Source organism: Corvus moneduloides, chromosome 1, assembly GCF_009650955.1.
Source record: "Corvus moneduloides isolate bCorMon1 chromosome 1, bCorMon1.pri, whole genome shotgun sequence".
In the NCBI taxonomy this organism is placed as follows: Eukaryota; Metazoa; Chordata; class Aves; order Passeriformes; family Corvidae; genus Corvus; species Corvus moneduloides.
The window spans coordinates 68,168,835-68,192,542 of NC_045476.1; the positions used below are offsets into that span (position 1 = coordinate 68,168,835).

General features: G+C 46.2%; 1 protein-coding gene across 3 annotated transcripts in view; it reads right to left on the minus strand.

The window, feature by feature from the left end:
- E2F3 (E2F transcription factor 3) overlaps positions 1 to 19,016 on the minus strand; it is a 42,121-nt gene extending 23,105 nt beyond the window's left edge. The window contains exon 1 of one of the 3 annotated variants that reach the window (XM_032114378.1): positions 18,439 to 19,016. In XM_032114378.1, the coding sequence (XP_031970269.1) occupies positions 18,439 to 18,759 (321 nt within the window). In that variant the 5' untranslated portion in view covers positions 18,760 to 19,016. Of the gene's footprint in view, positions 1 to 17,877; positions 17,959 to 18,438 lie in introns of those variants that run through there. The other 2 variants (XM_032114368.1, XM_032114388.1) reach the window with 2 other exon arrangements.
- Between the last annotated feature and the right edge of the window lie 4,692 nt (positions 19,017 to 23,708).

Here is a 23,708-nt window from a genome sequence, read left to right on the forward strand (position 1 = left end):
GCAAGTAGAAGGACTTGCTAACCTCAAGACTGTTCAGAGTCAAAAACAGAGCATAACTCTACAGTGAAATTAGAGCAAAACAGTCATTGGGTCAAAACTTGAAGGTATAATAAACTCATTATTTTCCCCTCACTTAACAAAAAATTAATTTCCACTTAGAGTTTGCATTGTTTAAGCTTTCAGTATTAAATTCTTTATGTGCTCAAGTTCAACAACTTCAGAAGTCCTTTAACACCAGAATCATCTTGGGGAGTGGCTGAGGTGGGAAAGTGTCTCTGGAGATCACCTAGTCCACCTCCTGCTGCTCAAAGAGAAGGGAACTAGAACTAGAATACAGCTCAGGGCTGTATTCAGTTGGGTTTTTAATATGGCCAGTGAATGCAACTCCACAACCTAAGGGACCTCTTCCAGCATATGATCACCTTTGCTGTGTAATCTTCTGTTTAAATGGAATTTCTTCATTTCAGTTAGTGCCCATTGCCTTTCATCCTGTCACTGGCCACCACTGAGAATAGCCTGGCTCCATCTTCTTCACTCCCTCCCATCATGTGTTTAAACACCTCCAGGCTCAATAGTCCCAGCTCTCTCAGACTCTTCTTCTATATGAGATGCTCTGAGGCCTTAACCACCTTCATAGCCCTTCACTTGACCTGCTCCAACATGTCCATGTCCTCTCATAATGGGGAGGCCAGAACTGGACCCAGTATGTCAGATATGTCTCACCAGTGCCGAGTAGAGGGAAAGGATCATCTCACTCTGCAGAGCTGCTTTACAGCAGGTTTGTCCCAGCCTGTTCTAGTACCCAAAATTATTCCTCCCCAGAGGCAGGACTTTGCACTTCCTTTTGCTGAACTTCATGAGATTCCTGTCAGTCCCCTTCTCAAGCCTGTCAATGTCCCTCTGGACAGCAGTGCAACCATCAGCGATATCAACTACTACCCCTAATTCTGTGTCTCATGTATCAGTCCAGTCATTCCTTAATATTAATTTCATAAGCAAAATATTGTTTAAGTTGCACTGAAGGGCATTTTCTTCAGACCTCAAATAATTTATGCTGCCCTGTTTAAAAGCATCTTCTATTTTCAAGATTTTTCCCTTAAAAATACTAGCACTGAATCATGTATGTTATTTTAGGTATCAGTTGCACCAAAACTGTTGACTGAGGCAAAAGTATCCCCACTCTCCTTCCTTTTTTTGTACATGCCAAGATGCAAGCCTCAGTGCCATCGCCTCTCAGGACTGTGCTGGAAGCTGGTGTGCAGTTGCTTGTCCACTACAGACTTCTCAGAAGTGCTGCTTTCCAGGATACAGGCCCCCTTTCATAAGGCATGGCTTGCATTCCCTGCTCTCTGGCATACAACTTTGCCTTTCGCCATATTAAAGACACAGTATGTCTGAATGTGCCTACAGAGCAAGTTGTGAGAGCTCCATTATCATTTACTATTCTGCTGGCAATTACTATCAGTAACAGTTTCTTTGTTTACTTCTGTGATGATGATGAAACCCATGGTACTGAGATTAGTGCAAATACTCACTGGAATCAATCAAAAGGACTCTTTTCCTGCCACTTAGCCAATTTTTAAACCAACTTCCTACTGGCAGTTATTTTGTTAATCAAAAAGCTTTACAAAATTAAATTTATTTTCTATCAGCCTCATTCACACATCAGACAGCTGTACCTTTGTTAACTTCTAGCTTTCAGCAGGAGAAGAAGGGTGAAGGTGGGAAGAGCTGGCTGCGGGATACTGCCGGTAAACACTTTTGGAAATACCACCGGCACTCTTTGCAGTGCTGCATAAAGAAGAACTCCATCCACATAACTGCACACTACTTAAACCTACAGAAGGTTTATTTCAAGACTGTTGGCCATCCCAAGTATTCCAGAAGTTTTATGGGTGCTGGCACAAGGCTGGAAGAGCAGAATATTAGCAGAGGGGTAAAAGAGACAACACCTGGATTGAAAGCAGAAATTTGTGTGTCTATTCATGAGCTTTAATTTCTATTCATTGTAGCCTGAAGTTCAGAGAAAGTCCATTTGGCTTCTTGCACTGCTGCCTTCCCCCTCTTTCCCTTTCTGCTACCTGTCCTGCTGTATAACCATGCAGCTATTAGAACTATCCCATAGGCAATGGACAGCTAAATGGGATTTTCCAGAAGCCTGGGGAAGTCTTCCAGTGGAATCTAGCACTAAAATATCACCCATTAAAGGCTGCACTAAAAATTCCTTTCTTTAAATAACTTCGAAGAGAAGAAATCTATATATTCAATTTGGTCCCATGGATTTCTCCCCAAACATACCTTAATCTGTTCAGAAGATAAATGACCATATGGTTTAATTGTGCCTTCTTCACAGAAGCCATAACTTTCTCTCTTATGATCAATACACCTTGATCCTTTTCATTTTCAAATGCAGTCCTACTTATGAGTCATCTTTCCCTCCTCTCACACATACTTTTCAGTCTCTCCTTTTCATCCTTTTCCTCTTGTTTTAGTAAAAGCTGTAGGTAGGGCGAACTAAAATAGCGAGTTTCACAACTGGACGTGAGACATCCTTAAATTTAGATCAAATAAGTCTTTCCAAAGTACACGAGAGCTTTCCATCCAGACAGATTTATAAAAGCTACATATAATTATGGAAAGGAATAGAACAAGAATAGCCTGTGGACGATGCCCTCTCTCAACAGTATATGGATAGGAAGGAGGACAGCCTTATTCTCTTAGAAGCAGGAGAAAAGGTAACTTGAGGCAGACGTGGGAAGCCCCCAGCAGTCTGTAGGCTTGCTAGATTGCTAAAAATCCTCAAGCATGATAGATTCCCATAAAACCCTCATTTTCTACACTAACTGTTTTCCCAACCCTAATTCCAAACTATAATCAAACTGTAAAGCTAAGATTACCCCAGAAAACTTGACTACATCTCACTGAGACTGCAAGTTCTTATCCAAGCTAAAGCAAAGATAGTCTTGGAAGAAGCCTGCTTTGCCAGCCATCGGTTTGTCTTGGAAGTCTAAAATTCAAGAAAATACAAAAACCTGTTCTTGCCTTGACATCCATGCCTCCTACCCTTTCAATAGGTGCCTGCTGATGATAGCAGCAAGAGTCTTACTCCTGACTTTCCTCCCATACTTTGCACTGGCAAGGAGCCCTCATGCACTCTGTCCTGACTTGGAATGAGCTCTGCAGCCTTGTCCTACACTTTCCACTGCAAACTGGAAATTTTGTGTCCACTTCAGGTAAATACATTTTATTGAATTAAATACAAGAAAGTAAATATGGCAGAGTTACAGCGCTCCTTGTGTAAAACATTGACTTCCAAGATAAACAGGAATGCTACACAGCTTTCGCATATTGCTATCCTGTAAGCATTTCAATGCACAATGGTGCTAAAGAAAGTATTGGCAGAAAGATGGAAATTTTGGCAGCTGCTGAGGGGAGAGCTGAGGCTACTGACAGTGGGCAGCATGTGTAAGGATTGCGAGATAGGTTTGATGTGTTTATCTCACAAGTAATCAATAACAAAATAGTTGTTTGAAATCAGACAACAGATTCAAGTGAAACTCTTTATTTCGCAGCCCTGTGAGTTACAGGCTGTCTCCAAAGTTAGTTCCACACTACTTGAGTTTGTAATGGAGATTTCCTTCCAATAATAATGATATCCCTTCTTTTAAGCCAAAGTTGAAATTCAGCAGTATATTCTGGTCACAAAGGCAGAATTCTGCTGTGGCATGGAATAAGCAGGGCCCTGGGTGCTCTTGCTGCCATGCAGGCTGGCTCCACCTGGACATTTGAGGGGCACAAAAGAGACTTTGCTATGAGTGCAGTCATGAAACTCAATCTTCCTCAGCTAACTTTGCATGTGACTGGCATTCATTACCACTCATCTGACCAGAAACCCTATGAGCCTTCCCTTGTGTACCTTCATAAGCTACACAACGCAAGACCCTCGGCCGTGGCTGCCGCAGCAGTGGGTTGTAAAAGCCATTCCAACTTCTACCGCCAAGCATTCTGTGATCTTTCACGTAAGACCACAACTCCTTTACTTTCACCTATTAACCATCAGTCACATTAAAGCCCTGCTCAGAACTGTACCTGTCAGACTGTACCTGCCAGAGCAGCACAGCCAGTCTTTCCTCTGGAGGTATTCCCTGAGAGCAGCGATTGCTGAGAAGGCCTCCAGTATTGCAAGCTCACTACATACATAACTTCTAGGCACAAATTACATTTATATCTTCACCTACTTCAGTCTCAGCCATCAGACTGTAATTAAATTACACGTAGCCTGGGAACCTCGGTCAGGGGCTGGAAGACAAGCGTACGAGGCATGGTGCAAACAGCAATGAGCAGACTTCGAGTTTAAGGAAATATAGCTTTCCTCCATGAACTGAGGATGTTTTCAGCCATATTTACTCCTCCATGTGCTAAACTGCTAAACTGCCCCCAAGCCCTTCAAAGCTGGAGATGGGGAGAGCGTGCGAGTTCCCTCCAGCCCTTGGGCACTGCTGGCCAGGCTGTGGCAGCTGCACGCCCTCGGTAACCTAAGCAGTGAGTAGCGGCACAAAAGCTGCCTATTTCTTTGCAGAGCCATCTGTTAGGGTTTAGTTCCACACAACTCCACTGGCTTCTAGGAGATGCTGAGGTCACACACACAGCAAGGCTCTTGGTCTGCTGCCACTCCAAGCAAGCGTCCCGTGTGTGGGGAGAGGACATGGCTGGGGACAGCCTCTGCCAGCCACCTCCACCCTCACCATGCGGCTGGCTGGGCCAGGGAGCTCACTGTGCTGAAAACTAATCACTCAGCCAAGTGTTAGCTTTCAGCTGGAGCAGTCCTCAGTCTGACAAGCACGGAGAGGTACGAGAGCAGGCGCCAAAGCAGGGAGGGAGGGCAGCATGACCCTCTTTGTGGCAGCACCAACTTGGATCACTGCAAGTTGACTGTGAAACCACATCCCCAAAGTGTTTCCCAGGATGGTTCCAGGAAATCCCCTCTGTTATGGGAAGCACTTCCAGCAGCACAGACCCAGTTCCCAAATCATCTTTTGCTTCCTAACCCATCAGGTAATTAAGGCTACTCTGACTTATGAGAGGATTACATTTCATTTCCAGGAACGTGCAGATAGAAAACAGCAGGATATTTTAGTGTTCAAGACAGACAGCCATTCTCGTGCTGCTGAACTGAATGAATATAGCATGTTAGTCTAGGGCACGATGGTGAGGAGCAATGGGAAGATCTCTGTCCTTCAATAACCTCCTGCAGAAACCCATCATGACTGAATTGCTTTGCATTTCAATCCCTGCATGAAGCTAGTGACCACCTGAAGGATCTTGACAAGGTATTTAATCCTCTTCTTCATGTTACTGTCTTCAGAAATACCCAACAGTCTACCAAGCAGCACAACAGCTTAACAGCATGTGACTACTGAATTTAAGATGCTGTCATAGCTACCCTAAAAGAGTATCCTCAAAGTGTAACAAGGAAGAAACTGGAACCATCAGTTAGTAATATTATCACTCTTTACTCATAGCAGAAAACAAAGAGAAAAAAGCTAATCAAATACTACCACCTTTCTTCCCCTCTGCTATTGCTTCTCCTAACATTGACCACATTTGTGGTTAAATGCAGGGAGTCAAACTTCCTATAAGCAGTGCTGTTATGGTTCCAGATTTCCACTGTGGTTCAGCTGTATCACAGCTCTAGAAAGGCAAACTGGCACGTGCTCAAACCGCCACCTTCCCTTATTAGGGTGAAAAAATTCCATATTGTGACTCTAAAAGGTCCTTTACCTGAACCACCTCGCTGGTCTGCCTTCTAAGATTAAAGATCTTAATAGTAAACTTAAAAAAACCACTTTGATATTGATATTCTGGACAAAAATGCTTAGTGAGAATACTGATGCAATTTCATCACACTAGAAGAGATGCATGTAGCCAGTTAAAAGTATTGTCTTAATGGGAAGGTACATTTTAATTCAAGGTTCTGGCTGGGAAGATCACTGCACCTGCTCCATGCTGGGGCTCATGCCCACACAGTCATGGAGAGGCACTCAAAGACAAGACACAGCAACAAAGAGGACAAAAAGCATCATCTCTCAGGGAGAGGTGAAGTACTTGTAGAAGGCATTCAGCATTACTCTGCAGCAAAAGGAACAATACATTTTCATATGATTTGAGCAACATTAACCAAAGAGACTGGGCTGAATCAGACAAAGTATCTGACATCAGACTTTCAAGAGGAAAGCAAACCTTCCAGGACCATTACAGGCAAGCAGGCTATTCCTAATCTTCTAGGCCACACTTGCATGATCAGTGGGAAAGCCGGGGTAGCTCTCGTGGGCAAGTACATTCGCTGGGATCTTTATGGCACCCCTCTCATGTCATTGCACTATTACACAAAGCTCCAGATCGGTTGGCTTTTTCCACTTCAACAAGGCTTTGCCATTCAACAAGTCAATAGGGCAAGCTCAAGTATCTGATATTTTTAGGTAGATACACTATAGCACCTCACAGATGCCTCAAGTTTTCTCCCTGCAAGTTCTGAAGGCAATTTCCCCCTTCTCCACTGTTGGTTGAGCAGAGTTTGGGGACTGCTCTTCACATGCTGAGGCAACTGAGCTTTTCAAACAGCTGGGAAAGCCACATTTCTCCACTTCAAATTAAGTACTTAGAACAGATATAATTCCCATCTAGTACAACTGGTGCTGCTCCCCCACCTTGGAGGAAGTAGGGAAGTGTTTTGAAACTGGCACTGAGGCCATCAAAGAGTGAAAGGGTAGTCAAAAAAACCCAAAACAGTACAAATCTTCAGGGCAAAGAAAAAGACTGAAATTCTGATCCTTTTTTACTGAAAACATGGTAACTCTTGATTCTCTTCAAAACAGAAAGACCTGATTTTGGCCTTAGAGAAAGGAGTCCATCTTACTCTCTGCATTGCAGAAGAGAACAATTACATTTTTGCTTGCTCTGACTTATTGTTAAATTGATTATTCTCCAGGACTAGGAAAGAGGGAGAAAGGAGGGAGATTGTAATCACCCTTATAAAATTCTTTTAGGTAAAAGAAGTGAATGCATCTTACTTTTCCTAGCAACCCTCTTTCCTAATTCTGAAGCAAATAAATCACACTAAGGATAGTATCTTGAACATATGGCTCTGAATAAGGGGGATTTGCCTCCTTTTCTCCTCTCTCTTTTTTTTCTCCTCTAAATTAAATATGCCAGTCTCTGGAATTCCCTACACGTTCCCTTTCACAGCAAAAGGGGTTTCTGTCCCCCTAAAATGCAAATACCACAAAAAAAAAAAAAAAAAGTCCTTTGTAACTACTAACTTAATTCTGCCCACAGAAGGCTGTACCTAAGTTTAATATCTAGCCAACAGCACACAACCTGTTCACTACTGTTGCGTTCACTTCCCACATATTCAGAAAACACAAAGCTACCAAGACAAGAATAGGGACAGACTTCAGTGAGCCAAGACTAGCAGCAACATGAAGAGCATCTTTACAGATGAACAGGTCATAACAACGCTGGAGGCTGCCAAATGATCCTGCATTTTTCTTTGCCATCTCTCATGTAAACACCTACAAAGCACATGGCTCCAAGTACAGAAACTCATGGGATGCGTTTTTACTTCGCCCTTTGCTTCTCCATGCACAAGACACCCCATGTTGCACAGTCTGGGCTTAGAATGCTCCCCCCTGTCTTTCTGCAGAGCAGCAGAAGCAGAGGATCACTGGGAAGGATGCTGCAAACCCCTAGATCTGGAAGAGCCTTTCCACATGCACCCTGCAGGAAGGGAGAAACACCCCCTGAAGTTCCTCACTCCCCTGCCTGCAATCCAGGAAGGCAGCTGGTGACACGGTGTGGAAGAGGATCACAGAGAAGTTTGCCAGCAGGAATGAAGGGGTAACAAGGATTCCAAAAGCCAACGGTCTGCATTTTTCTTTTTTTTGGTAAGCAAAAATAAAACCAAGCAACACAAATGTGACTAGCAATAGAAATCAGGAAGGAAATGTAAATTATTTTATAGAAAGTGTGAATCAAAAAAGCCACCTGAATGTTTCTCTGTCACAGGCAATTTCTCATGTTCTTTTATGTCATCTTTGCAGTGTCAGTTTTTGAGAGAACAATTCTCAGCTCAGCACGACAGAACAGTAATACCAACGGGCATGCAGAACATTAGCATGTTATAAATAAACTGCTAATTTGAGGTGGGAAAAATCATCAAGGCAGCTCTTATGATTAAGAACCAGAGAAAGAAAATGAGCAATTTGCTTATGCTTTCAGGACACTGTACTTAAGAAAAAAAAAAAAAAAAAAAGAAGAGCTTTTTCTAACCCCTAATTCCTGAGAGAAAAAAAGAATAAACCCAGTGAAATACCCACTGTTGAGACAAAGAAGCCAGTGGAAATGCTATTATAATTTTTAAAGCCCTCCCTGCACCCACCTCAAGTGGTGAGTTGCCTTTTTTACTGGCTCAAAGAATTTTGTGCTTAAGGGTACTACAGCCGGGTTGTGAAGTTTCAGCTTCCTCTCACCCAACTTGCAGTTTTACATAACTCCCAAGAGACACTTTTTGGCCACAGATAACACACAGCTGAAGAAAAAAAAACCAACCCACCCTAAAAACGTATGAGGTGCAGAAGCATTAGACAGCAATTCAGATCTGGGTTACTTAGAGCCACTCAAAAAAAACTCTTACCATGAAAAGTAAAACTTTATTCCGCTGAGCTGACGGCCAGGATTATTCGTGCCTGCGATAGCCCTGATCACCACCCTCCGTCTGCCCCGTGCAGGGTTCCCTTCCCACCCTGTCCCCAAGTCTGCAAGGACAGATAACTCCCCGCCACAGCACGGCTGCCACCTCGGGTATTATTTCTGTACCACTCCAGTATTGTTGCTCTGTACCAGCACGACGCTTACTAAGCATTGCTATAAAAAATTTCTGCAAATATCTATGTTTTCCACGAGCGGGGATAATGGCCTCATTGCAATAGCCTTGATAAAAGCTCCAACAAGACAGCTTTCAGATATCACCACACAAAAGCCTTCTGTGAGAGCTGTAACCAACATCAATTCCCGCTATGCGAAGACATTAGACAAAGTGTGAACTAGCTTACTGTATGGGGACAAAAAACTGACTGTCAATGTGTGTGACCAACGCTGCCTAAAAACACAACGCTGGCAAGGCAAAATAGCACCAGCATATATACATGGTAATTGCCATTTAATTCCAGAATTAGCAGCACAAGAAAACAAGTACTGAAGGCACTATTAGGTTACTAGCATCACTCAAGACATTATAATTCCATATAATTCCATTTCTAGTGTCCCTCATTGGAAAAATGACTTTAAAACCAGCAGATGTTAAAAAAACCCAAGCAGAAGGTGAAGGAAAGCCCAGTTTCCATTACAGAAACACTCAGAAAACGCGGCAAACCCTGCAGATCTGCTCCTTAGAGCATGTATTTTCCTGTAGAATCATGGAACAGCTTGGGTTGAAAGAGATCTTTAAAGGTCATCTAGTCCAACCCCCCTGCAATGAGAAGTGACATCTAATCAGATCAGGTTGCTCAGAGCCCCATCCAACCCAGCCCTGAATGTTTCCAGGAATGGGTACCTATCACCTGTCTGAGCAACCTGTTCCAGTGTTTCACTAGCCCTGCTGTAAAAAAAGTCTTATATCTAGTCTAAATCCACGTTCTTTTAGTTTAAAACCATTTTCCATTAATAATCATAGAATAACCTGAGTTGGAACAGACCAATAGGATCATTGAGTACAGCTCCTGGCTCTGCACAGGACAATCACACCATGAGCCTGAGAGCATTGTCCAAAGGCTTCTTGAACTCTGCCAGGCTTGGTGCTGTGACCACTTCCCTAAGGAGCCTGTTCCAGTGCCCAACCACCCCCTCGGTGGAGATCATTTTCCTAATACCCAGCCTAAGCCATGGTAGACAACCTGGGACACATGAACCACCATTCCACCTGTAGTACAAGATGAAACCTTTTCTGCGCATCATTTTGTACATTTTACATACGTATCTGCGTACACTTAGGTAGCATTCAAAACATCAGAAGCCTATTGTCAACCTCAACGGACTGCACCAATACAATTGCTGGGCCAAGAGATAAGGTTTTTACTTTCAGACCTGAAATTTGCCAGATGACCCCTCTTAAATGGGAGTCTAGGAAGGAGGGATGAAAACAAGTCTACTTGTCAGTTTGTTTCTGAAAAACATTTGAAAGGCAAATTTGAAAGCTAAGATTTTAGACAGCATAGTACACTCACCCTGTGGAGAAGTGTTTCACTCTAAAATTACATCTGTACTTTAAAATGTGTAAAAAATATGAAATCCTACAGTGCATATTCAGTGGCTTACAAAAAAAATATATCTTTTACTGCACTCCAATTTTAGTATACAATTTTAGTTTTATAACTAACGGGCAGAACCAAAATTAAGACATTAAAAAGTTATATTCAGAGGGAACTAGTAGAGTGGACCAATGAGCCTGACATGATATATAAGAATTAGACTCTTGCACTGTATGGTGTGCACCATTGAGTCCTAAACCAGAGACTTTTAATGTCACCTTAATTAACAAGGAAGGAAGTTTGCCAATGAGTTTCTTCCCCCACCCCCCTTTTCTAGCACCAAGTTATGCAATATGCAACAACTTTGAACCAACAGCTGTACAACAAGTAAAAAAACCAAAACCAGAATAGCATGGTTAAGACGAGAATGTCTTTCAAGAAGTTCATTAATGAAAATTACTTTTAGAATCTATGCATACATAACCAACACACATACCGCAACTCGGGGCTGGAATGCTGGAGCTGAAGCAGCCAAGGCTAAGCGAACATTTCTGGCTGTCCAGATTCCCAATACAACTTATTTTTACCAAAAATAGTTCTTTACATGTTTTCTACAAGTTTTCATAGATCTTTGCAAAACAACTAGTGGCTTGCAAGGTCTATGTGACAGGACTGAAAAATTTCATTGTAAAAATAAAGACACGAAAACCAAAATAATAGCAGCCTCCACTTTTAACAATGACTTGTCCATATAAAGCTCAAGATACCAAGGACTCAATATCTGCAATGCTGCAAGTGTGCATCACAGGAAACACCCCGTATCTTCTTAAAAATCAGGTTCTAGACCCTGGAAGTAAGGCACCTGAATATGCCACCAGCCTTAGGAAGTGGACATTTCTGGGCCTAAAAGCAGCCACATACAAGTTGGATGAAATCTTGAAAGTAGCTGCAGCTGATCAAACTAAGTCCCCTACTCAAAGAAAGCAATGAAACAGGATACTGCTTTTACCTTTAGAGGCAGGAATAAAGGAAAGCCATATTTGCCCACATAATTTAGCACACTCACAGAAGAGATGCCAGCTGATTCTGAAAAGGTGATCTTTAATGCTCCACTTCTCCATCCTAGCAAAGTCCTAGGCCAAAGACCTCGGGCACAAAACACCCGAGAGCTGCAGGGCGTGCACGTGCAGCAGTGACCGAGTTAGCCTGTTAGTTTTCACACTGTCACAGGTCAGGTCAACAATTGTCCACATGCATAAGTGGGACAGGAGACTCATGACACACGCCATTAACCTTAGGCAAGCTCAGTTTGCAAACAACTACCAGCACATTTGCTATGCATTCATGTATGTATAAAAGGGAGGCTAAAACCCATGAAGCAGTACTCTCTTACCACACAACAGAGGCCATTTTCATTAAGCTCTGGCTTAATCAACACCTAGTCAAGCTCCTGCCTTCTCCCTTTACAGGGCTTAGGCATTAAGAACTCCATGAATGCCACTAGATCCAGCAAATAGCAGCAGCATCCAAGCAGACAGCATAGTACTTCAAGAGACACCCATGCCAGGCATAGCACTTCTAAGTGTGGTTTTGGACCAACTTACTTGAGGAAAACAGAAGTTAAATAGTTCCTTTTTAAAGATGTGATAAATTGGGCAATTTTGCCAAGCCTGTCTTCAAACAGAACTGAAATTGAAACAGAATCCAAATACCTCACCAGCAGCACCTCCAGCACCGCAGCAGCCCCATCCTGGAGGGGTGGGCCGCCTCCCTCCCACTGCACACCACTGCCCCCAGGGAACGTGATGGGAGTTTCTTCTCCCCAGAACTACAAACACAATCCTAGTCTTGACAAATAATGCAGGAAGTGATTAACTCCGCCAACCAAAACAAAAGCCTGAAGTCCAACTTAGTCATTTTTAAGGATGAGAGTTACCTCCATATATACACACTCAGCACTGCCAGCTGTAAATGAGATTATTTACAGAGACTATAAAACCTGGAGATTTAGTTCCTCTAAGAGCTTTCCATCTGCTGAAGCCCTGCACTGGGCAGGGCTGGATCTCCATTACCACCACTGGCACAAGAAACCTACTGGAACTAAAGTCAGAGTCTCCAACTCATTCTTAGCAGGCAGCTTCACCACAAGCCAGGACTAAAGCCTGAGCCACCTTCCCACTCCTGCACACCAGCACCCAGGACCAGCCCTGCCACCAGAGCCATGGCTATCAGCCCAGCAGACACCTTCAGAAGTGAAGCCTGAATTATGCCATACTTGAAGCTACCAAGAAAAGCTCCTGTCTTCATTTCACATGCACCAATCTCATTCTTGGTGCTCTGAACAGAGGGGACGGGCTCAATTTCCCTCCCACAACCACACCAGGCCTACTGGCCTGCACAGGACCAGGCTCCAAAGAGGAATGGTGCTACTTCACTTTCCTTTTTGCAACCTACATTTCATAACGAGCTATTCCTACAGCAGTCATGCCTACTCCTCCCCTCTGTCCCACACCACCCATTCCCCTGCCCAGGGCCAGGTTAAGACCTCATGAAACAAGTGGGTCTGAAAGGGTCTCCGGCTCCTGCAAGACCTGCAAAGTGAGTACCATATGTTCAAAACATCTTTAAAAGCCGACAGTCCACAGAAGTTTCACAAGTAAAATCTCACAGACACACTCGTTTTCACACCCATGTGGTTCCTTTATAAAAGGACACCTTTATCTTTACATTAATAGCTTTCATTTCAGGAGAAATGAATTGTCTGACACTCTTCAGCTTGGAGAAGACATCTGAGGACAGAAGATAATTTATCATGAACTGTGCAGAGAAACACACATCAGAAAATCATTTTTCCCTACCACAGTATCTGGGATCACCCAAGAACACAACAGACAGCAAGTTCAAACTGAAAAACATAACCAAAAAGCAAGGCAAGAAACAAAATAGTTTTTTCCTTTCATACAAGATAGCTAAATCATGGCTAGAACTTGTTGCTAAGGTCAGAACTACAGCTAGATTCAAACAGCGATCACAAAAATGACTGGCCACTGGTAGCTATAAAACTCATTGTAACCCCTGACCAAGAAAGTGCTCTCTTGAAGCAAGAAGGGCTTTCCTGTGCAAGCCCCCATCCCATGCTCTTTGCTCAAATGCTTGCCACAGTCGTAGTAGTGAGGGAACCCTTCATTTTGCAAAATGCAGCTGTTCCTAAGTTCAAAGATGTTTCTCCTTTTAAATGCTTGCACACACTCACAGATGAGCACACAGTAAAAATTAACAAAACAGCACCAACATACATGGCATAAAATGAGAGGAAACAAAACGCCTGTAATTGCTCAACCAGGTGGAGCATCCTCTACAGAAGAATAAACTGGCCATAAAGTGACCCCTATCCAGCTTTTGGTAAGCCAACTGGTGGTGCAAGGAAAATACAGTCACAGAAAGATCAAGTAAGACCAACATCATAAAATGGAGGCTTGCTGAGACAATTTAACACCTCTGCACCACTGCATGGGCAAGTTCCTGTCTCGTTCCTTCATCTCACTCACCTGATCTTGGGCTCAAGATGCATGCCAGACCTAATGCCCAGACCCAGCTCTTCTACCATGTCAAAGCAACAAAAAAACCTGTCAGCACAGCTGGATGCTCCCCAGGCACAGTAGCAGGGGAAGAGTGCTGTCTGGCCATGGGCAGAGCGAAGGAGATGATACAGAGGAGACAGTGAGGGACAAGCAAGCCTACTCCTTCCAGCAACAGTAAAGCCTTTGAGCAGCTCAGCTGTTCATGGAACCCTGCCAAAAGCCCTTATCATCGTGGGGCTACCATACTCAGGAGTTCTGCTGCAGATGGAACCACACCAGCACAGCTGGACTCTGCACGAGGATAGCGAAGCTACACCATCAGCAAGCTACAGCCTGTTCCTGTAAGGGTTTTATTAGGATGCCCACTTTTCACAAGATGTTTGTCGGCGTGGTTAGGGCAATCAGGACTTATACTGCTTTGAACTCGCCTCAGACAGCTGTATCCAAAGGACCATGTGGTACCTCCTCGGCCTCAGAAACAGTGTGTTGCTGGAGGAGAGGGATTTAAACCAAAAAAAAAAAAATCCCTTAAATGCTATTCAAAAAGCAGAGGTCCCAGACTCATACTAACATTCATTTCTAGTAACACAAACTATCAGGCAAAGAAAACCGGTCTGAATATGAAAACACCTGTGTCTTTACATACAAACTTTTTCATTCCTGCAAAATAAAGAAAAGCTCCTAAGCTAACTGCCTGCTTCCTTTATGTGACTTACACGTTCTTCTCCCATACCTTAAATCCTTGCTCATTATTTATGTCCTATTTGGCTTGCTCCTTTACATAACACCTACGAGAAAGACTGTGGGTTACCCCATTTTTCTCCCTTTCCAGCTGTCTCTGAGACTAAGGAAGGAAGGAAGAGGTACTTTCTAAACCACCAGAAAAATGAGAGAGGTACTAAGTATTCAGTTTGGAAATGTAAATCCTCCTGCCCCCTTCTGAAGTATGCCGAACCAGCCTCTCCACAGCTCATGTCATCTAAAGGCCACAGGAGTTCTCTAAAGATATTGTTGTTAAGAGGATTTAGCCCCTTTTAAAAAGGACTTAACATGTGGGTGGTGTCTCCATTTAAGCATTTTCTCATGGCTAAGAAAATGGCCCTCTTCTTAAAGGCTTATCTTTATAACCCAAAGACAGTAAGAAATTCTCTACTATTTGAATTAGAAACATTTTGAGCAGCTTGCTTTTATAGCAGCCCCATTTCTGAGTACAGGGATTTGCAAATGGTTGTGACTTTCTCACACCAAGTGAGAAGGCAACACCAGCAAGAATGCTTTTGGGGTACTTCATCAAACATTAATTTCTCCTGCACTCTCATGAGGATCCAAGTTGATTCACAAACTCACTGACACTAAAACAGCATGGTGTCACAACTCCTGTGCCATATCCCTGGCCACCACTTTCCCTTGATGGTCCCTGGCACTTCCCAGATCTGCCATTAGCTGGTTCAACCTGCTTGCCTAGCAGAAAACCTTTATTTATTTAGGTCAGGGTTAATTTTCCATCCTGGGAATCCTGAGATTCCCAAACAGAAAAGGCACCATCCCCCAGAGGGTGCAAGAGAGCATGGGAGGATGCAGGACCACTGACCCATTGCCACAGCACTGACCCTGTCTCCAGAGGCTCAGGCTCTCCCCAGGGGTCCAAGCTGATGATTGTTTTGCAAGGGTTAAGTCTTCACTACTGCTTGTGCTAAGCCATAGCAGGGGTTCAGATCCACCCACTAACACTTTCTATTAACTCCCCAGGAATCATGCAAAAGCTCCTCAAGTTGAAAGGGCAGGCAGGCTGGGTCACAGCCTCCCAAAGCCAGGGCTCTCCAGGGTACAAGGGCCCAGTTAGCAACCCTCAGCCACAGGAGCTGCCACTACAGGTGGCAACAGGACAAGGAACTGGCTCTGGACAGTATGGAGATGCTTGCTTGGGACACAGAAGAGTGTGCAAGTTCTCATCAGTGTGGGGCTGGAGAGGCCTGTTGTTATGGGCTAGGCCACTTTTCAATGGTCTTCCAGCGGAGTTACACACACACAACCACAGATAAAGTAACTAACAAATTCCCAAGGGGAAGCAGCTTACTTGGGCCAAAGAACCTTTTTATTTGCTCATGTAGTTGAGCACCTCCCTGAACAGCCTAAACTATACTGCTGTACTGACTCTTTTCCAGCCATACCATAGTTTATATTTGGAAGTGATGGGTGGGTTGCCAGTGCAGTTACATCTGCAAGGCAAGAGTATTTTCATAATCCTAACCAGTGCAGGTGTGCTGGCCAAATTTTAGACTTATCTCTACAGTCTTTTGCATAGCAGGGCCTTGTTTTCAGCTGAGGGTCTCAGACTCCATCCACTACTTGCAATTCAACTAATCAAGAGCTAAATTTATGTTGGTGCTACTTGCCTGAGCTCACTGCCTCAACTACCCAGCATTTTCTCACTCCTTTCACCAGTCCCTAACATTAGTTTCTCAAAAATGCTCCGCTAGGAACCAAGGGCAGAACACCCTCACCTTCCAGTCCCAGAAAATCCTCCACGACTTTTGAGGAAAACTACCTGGAAGCTGCAGACCTTTGAAAGGGCTGGACAGTGTCCCTGCCAAGCAGTGTGCAGTGCAAAGACAAGGCAGAGCACTAGGGTGCTTCAGCCTGACTTCCCAAAAGATGGGTCTGCGGCAAACCACCACAGCTCCAAGAGGGGAACTCACATGAGCATGGCTGTCAGGGCAGAACAGGATGCACAGCCCCTTTCCTGGTGTGCCATGCATGGCTTATCACCCTGAGAGGGTGCCAGCCAGGGGCTGTAGATACTGCTGGCCTGACCACTCTCTTCCTCCCCCATCCCACATCTCTCCCTAAAGTTAATATGGGGGCTGAGGGTATACAACAGACTTGCAACTTGCATGAGGACTTTTTTGCAGGCAGAGACCAAAATCACTTTCCCTGCTTCCAAACCTTTAAGGAGGAAATAAGCCTTCCCAGGTTTTTAAGGCCAGGAGTTCCTCCCATTAGAGGTGAACAGCATAAAAAAAAATAAATAAATAAAAGCACTAAAATCATACATGAAGGTCTTATAGGATCTATTAATGAGAAATTTTAGGAGTTCCTATGACATCAACATCCCTCCCACAAAGCCAAAAAAGCCTGTATAATTTTTCCCCCAGAATCATCATGTAACATATGCTCCTCTTTGAATTCACTTACCACCACCTTCTAGGAATCAACCTTCACATAGGACAACCAAATATTTACAAAATGGCCTGAAGTGGCCTGGTTGACACTGAGTGCCATTAGGATATGGTGAAGACCAAGAGCACCAACAAAAAAAAAAAAAAATCAATTCTCTTGTACAGCAAAGATGCTTATTTTAAAATTAAATAATAATAATAATAATCTTAAAACAAAGCTTTAGATGGGATTTGATGAGCCTTGAAACTTCCACCACTAGCTCAGCAACCAACACCTGCAAAAACCCACACAAGAGGCAGCTTGTGACATCCTCACTGGCCTCCCAGCTGCTCCCAAAGCTCTTCCAGAAGTATTTCAGAATTACAGCACCATCCCATACCTGGACCATCACCGACTGGATGCAGGGAAGAGGAAAAGGGGGCGGGGGGAAGGGGTGTTAAACCCCTTTTTGCCCTGGCAGGGGCGCACCGGGGCGACAGGGGGAGAGGTGGGAAGGAGTTTAGCAATCCCACGCCGCCGGGCGGGGGTCGTGGAGCCCGAGGGGGTGCGGGGGGGCAGGTGAGCCCCTCCCGACGTCCCCGACACCCGCGCGGCGGGGATGCCCCGCGCCCTCCCCCACTCTCCAACTCGGCGGAGCCCACGAGGGCCAAGCGCGCACCCGAAATCGGCGAGGACAAAGAAAACCCCACGAGTGGGGGAGGCGGATTTTTTTTTTTTTTTGAGGGGGGGGCGTAAATTTTAAGGAGGGGGCGTAAATTCTAAAGCGGGGGAGAGGAGGGTTGGTGCTCGCCGCCGCCCCACGAGTCACTGACCTGCTGCAGGGGCATTTCGGAAAGCGGCGGGGGCCGGGGGCGGCCGGCCGGCGGTCGGGCTGTCCCAGGCCAGAGGGAGGAGGAGGAGGAGGAGGAGGAGGAGGAAGCGGCGTCCCCCTCCCCGCCCGCCCCGGCTCCCAGTCACAGCCGCGGCCTCCGCGCACGTGTGCCAGACGTCACCGGCGGCTCCGGGGGTGAAGCGGAGACACCGGCGGGGCACGGCCCGGCCCGGCCCCCGCCCCGGGGGAGCCGGGGCCCTTCCCCGCCGTCGGCTGCTCGCTCTTAGCACCCGAGCGGCGGGACGTGGCGGGGGATTATTATTTTTTTCCCCACCCTTTTTTTTTTTTCTCTTTTTTTTTTTTTTTTCCCCTCTCCTTTTCAATAAGACCCGGCAGCGGGGGTTGGGAAGGAGGCAGGAAAGTTTATTGCAACAAAGCGCTGCCTCCGCCTTTCCTGCCCTCCCCCCCGCACCCCGCCCGCCCTCCGGGCCCGGCCGGCAGCGGGATCCCCCCCCGTCCCCTTCACCCTCCCCGCGGGGACGGGGGGAAAACACAAAATTACCGGGGGGCGGCCTCCGCCTCCGCCGAGAGCGGGCTGCAGCAGCGCCGTCCTGCCGGCGGGTCCGTGGGGGGTGCAGTACAGCGAGCTGCCAGCGGGCTGGCCCCCATCCGCCGCCGGGGCAAAGGCACCGGGAGCCTGGGAAGCGGCGGCGGAGGAGGAGACAACACAGGGCGCCCCCGCCACCGCGCCGGTGCTGCGGATCTGGATGAAGGTGCCGGCGGCAAAGCGGGCCGGAAAGCCGGCGGGGGCTGCTCTGGAGTCCGTGGACGGCGCAGGCGGCGGCGCTGCTGCCGGGGCCGAAGGCTGGAGTCCCCTTCTCATCCTTCCCTCCGGGTCTGTCCCCGCAGCCGCGTCTCCTCCTCCCCCCCGTCCCTCCTCCCCCCCTGGCCTTCCCAGCTCCTTTCCTCCTCGATGCCGAGGCCCCGCGCAAAATACTGGGGGCTGCGGGTGCCGGGGGGGGCCCGGCTGCAGGATGCGGGGCGCCGGGGGGGGACGGAGGCGGCGGGGCGGGCAGATGCGGCGGATGGAGCGGGGCCGCTCCCGCTGTGTGGGGCCGGCTGGAAAATGGCTCCAGGAAGCGGCGGCTGCTGACAATGAATGAAGGGAAAGGAGACGGGTTACGCGCCAAGGGCCTCCCGCGAAACTCGGATTTCCCGCCCTCTTTTCAAACTAAATTTGCATGTCCCCGCCCCCGGGGCGCGCCCCGCCTGCCTCGCCGCCTCATTGGCCCCCGCCGTCCTCCGCGACGTCCAACCGGGGGGGCCGCCTCCCCTCCCCTCCGCCTTCCCATTGGCCCGAGCACGGCCGCGATTTGCATGCGGCGCGGCGATTGGCTGCGGGGGCGAGGCTGGGGGATTCCCTCTGCGCGCAGCCGGGATCCCGGTTCGCCGGCTCCCTGACAGTGACAGCTGCTCCCGCACGGAGCGCCCGGCCCGCCCCGGGCACCGCCCCGCCACCGCCCCGCCACCCGGCACTGCCGCCCGGCACCGCCACCGCCGCCTGCCACCGCCACCGCCACCCGGCACTGCCGCCCGGCACCGCCACCGCCGCCTGCCACCGCCACCGCCACCCGGCACTGCCGCCCGGCACCGCCAGGCTCCCCCCGGCGCGGGGGGTGTGCGGTGGGCGCCGCTCCGCAGCCCTCGGAAGGCTCTCGCCTGCCCGCTCGGTGGGCGTGATCCCTCCTGCTGCCCGGCAGCTCTGCGGCTCGGGAGGGGTCGCCTGAGTTCTCGCCCCGGTTTGCTCGGAGAGGCACCGGCCTGCGCCAGCGGGGAAGTTCTCAGGGAACCTTTTAAAGGCGTCCCGAGATGTCACCACCGGTAACTGGAGAACGGCTTTTCCGCTTTCTTCACGCGCCTGCATCCACAAATTTTCAAATCATCCCACCCGAGACACTTAACTTACTTTTTTTTCCGGAAAAAGTGAACGTTTAGCAAAATATTCCCTTCCATTATGGTCTGTATTACCTCCAAGAAGTGAAACAGTGGAACTATGCCCGCTAGCTCTTCCCAATTTCCTGTAGTGTCTTCACTTACAAAATGCCCCCTGAATCTAGGATCTAGATGATTCTAGAATCATAAAGGTTGGAAAAGACCTCCCAAGATTATTCGGTCCAACATTTGGCCGAACACTGCCATGTCCCCTGAATTTAAGCTGCGTTGCCAACATGCCCCCTTAATTTATTAAATGCCCCTCCCTGTTCAGCACGCACCAGCCATGCCCCACTTTCTCACGTTTCATTTCCAGACACACCTTTCCCTCAACCAGTGCTCCTAGCAGACAGTGTGTCCAGGCTGACACAGCTGAGTCAGGCAGATAAGGATCCTTTTCCTTGGGAACCTTCCGTGTTTCCACCTCACTGTAACAGGTACATGAACAAGGTGTTCTATCAAGCCCGCAGCCCTGCCTAAAGATGCCCCTGGTCTGACCCCAGCTCAATTATAGTCAATGGCTAAGGGATGATACTATTGCTTGTTAAATAAAGGTATCTTCCATTCTGGGCATGTTTTCTATCAAAAAAAGTAAATTCTGCTCCATTTGGCACTGGAGAAGGCTTCATTAAGCTACTGGATGCAGTTTTGGGCACTAGACCTTAGGAAAGATACCACATGGAGAGAATCCATAGGAAAATGGGCAACAAAACCTGGCCAGGAAAATGTGTCCTTCTACAAAGGCTGGCTTTTGTTTAGTCAGAGGGAAAAGAAGGGGAAGAGGACATGGTAGTGGTGACCTGATACATAAAAGGTCACAGAAGATTGCTCTTCCTCTGTGGAGACGGTAACAAACTTTTTTCTTTAGCAAATATTAAATTTAATCTAGATAATTGAGGGTCAATATATTTCGTGGTAAGGAAATCCTACAGTAGCTTATCCAGGGGTACGGGAGTCTTTTTAATAGATGAGAAAGGCTTCTTTTAGCAAGTCTTTTATTCTTGCATTTGTGCTCAGCATACAAGACCTAAAAGCCTTTCAAAGTCTTCATTATGGTCCTTCCAACCCAGGCAGGAGCAGGGGTTGCCTGGAAAATTTCATGTTCTTCTGCAGAACCTTAGCACTCTTTAAAATTTCACCCAAATGTTCAGTTCTGATACTGTGGACTGCTCTTAAGGAGTCAGCCAGCAGTGTCCAACTTTATGCACAAGGTGAAGCAGGTGAAAGCTGTACTCAGCATGCCCTGGCCACAGCAGGTGTAGCAGCACCTTGCTGGCTGGGTGAGGTGCATCCTCAAGGAGAAGCAGGGAGAAGCACAAACCTCTCCCTGCTTCAGAGTTCATCTCCAGTCCTTCTGGAGCGTCTTCTGTGGCTTTCCTCTGCCATGGTCTCTGCTGTCTTCATCTAACTACCCATCATGCGAGGGTGTCCCATGCCAGGAGTCACTGCCTCGTGCAGAATTGAGGCACATCCAAGGGCCAAAGCAGGGAAGAGGCTAAGGTAGAAGAACAACAGGTGAAGGGCGAAGGAAAAGTTCAGATACAAAGAAAAGTGCAGGCAGGAAGTCAATGTGCTTATGGTTCAAAGTAAAGACTTATTTTTTTTTACATGTATGGAAATGGTAGCACTACTTTGGTTGCAAGGATTTTGTAAGATGGAGAGAAGAAACGTGGGCATGATGTTACAGCATAAGGAAAGAAAAGTAATAAATAAAAAAACACAGCAAAATGACAATGGCAAAAATAGAGAGTCCTTAGAGCTGACCTTTAAAGAGAAAGAACAGCAAAATCTAGAGTACAAAAAGAGACATGTAGATGTAGTAGAACTAGCCAGGATCCCAGGAGCAGAAACAGAGCACAGTCAAATTGAGGGAGTAAAACAGACAGTGCATGGGCTAATGCATGGTGCACTTCAGAATTCACTTTCATGTATTGGTTCTTTCACTATCTAAGTTTCTCGTAGCTCATTACTCTGTCAAGGGTTTAAGTCAAGTAGTTGAAATAAAATAAAGCTAAACTATTAACAGTTAAATCCTATCTTGCTTCTTTGTGTGTTGTTTTTCTTTTTGAAGGAAAGGGTCTGGCTTAATGCATGAGAAAGGTTAGAAGATCTCAAGAAGCAAGGAAACACTGAGAAGGAGACTTTAACTTAAGTGCAATGAACCCAGAAAAACAACTTCTATTTTTACATAAGAATAGAAAACTGCAGTTTTCCATCTGTAAAAAGATTTTAAAAACTAGTCCCAAAATTGTGCACCAGCCAAATGGGATGGCCAGGAGACAGGGCCCATATCATCTGAATGGGAGGGTTGTATGTTCCTGTCTTCCAGGAGTGGAGGGGTGCTGCGACTGTGAGATGGCTGGTGGAAAATCTTCAAATAAAAAGGGTTCATCTGAACAGCAACTTTGCTGTCCATAAACTGAAATCTGCAGAAAATACTGCAGGAGAAGAGATGTGTTGTTTTTTTCTTCAAACACAGTTCTGTGGCAGATATTTCAGTTTGCAGTGGGACCTGTTAAATGTGCAGTTCACTTGCTGGAGCTAAAGGAGGGAACCTAAAGAAAGCAAAAAAGTAAAGCATACATAAGAAGTGTACAGAGAGCTACATAAAGGAAGCTAATTGCAGGCCCAAGGACTTCTGTTGGTCTATAAAAAACAAATTGCTGCCTAAAGGAATGTCATCATCCAGGTATCTGTTGCAGAGAAAACACCCTGCAGAACTCATAGGCTTAGGAGATACTATAATTAAGGCTAGTGTGCAGCTGTGGTTTATTTTTCCTTGTGAGTATGGTTCTATGGTACTGTACTGCTATCCTTGTGAATATGGTCTTTATCTGTGTGATGATAAGCAATTTTACCCACATAGTGTCAATTAAGGAAAAGGCTGCATTTGTCCTGAAAATAATGTGTCATGAGAATTGCTTTCTTTGGGATTCCGACTTGCTGCAGTTTTGTAGTGTAACCAATAACAGAAGCTTTGCCTTGATGCTAAAGTGGTTAAATCTGACTTGAAGACATGGTTTCCAGTATGACTTCTCCCACGAAGAAGATTCTGGACAATGTTACAATGGAGACTGAAAAACATTCCTAAGTGGAAAAAACTATCTCTAACAAAGTTTGTAATAGGAATAGATAGTAAATCAATGTATAGCCCTGCATATGGAATAATTATGAGGGCAGTAAATACTTAACAGCTGCTTACTCCATGAGACTTGCCTGTCCTTCATACTGAATGAAGAACTGTGCAGGAAAGATGTCCACATAACAGAAGACCGCATCATTATGCATACACCTGAGGGGTAGAACTGACATTATACAAACTCCCCCACTTTGCTAATTATTAACCTTTAAGTAATTAATTTCCTAAATTTCGGGGTTTGATTTCACAAGCATGCGAGGAAGAGTTGAGAAGGGAAGGATGAGACTGTGCTCAATACCACACATCTGGAACAAAACCTGCATGAGAGCAAATGGACATCTGGAGGGAATACTGAGACTGATGGGATATGTGTTTCCTGCTGTCACTGGAAGTGTGACATCCCATAATCCAGGTCATTAAAGAAGACGTTAAACACTGTGGGCCCCAGCATTACCCCTACCAGACACCACTAATGACTGGCCTCCAGCTGGACATTGTACTCTGGATGAGAACCCTCCAGGCCTCACAGTTCAGTCACTTTTCATTCCACTTCACTGCCCACTTAACATAGCCCATGCTTCATCCATTCTTTCATGAGAGCGTTACTGGAGACTCTGTCAAAAGCCTTAATGACGTCAAGATAAATGTCATTCACTGCTCATCCACTGACCTAGTCTTACTGTAGAAGACTAGCATGTTGG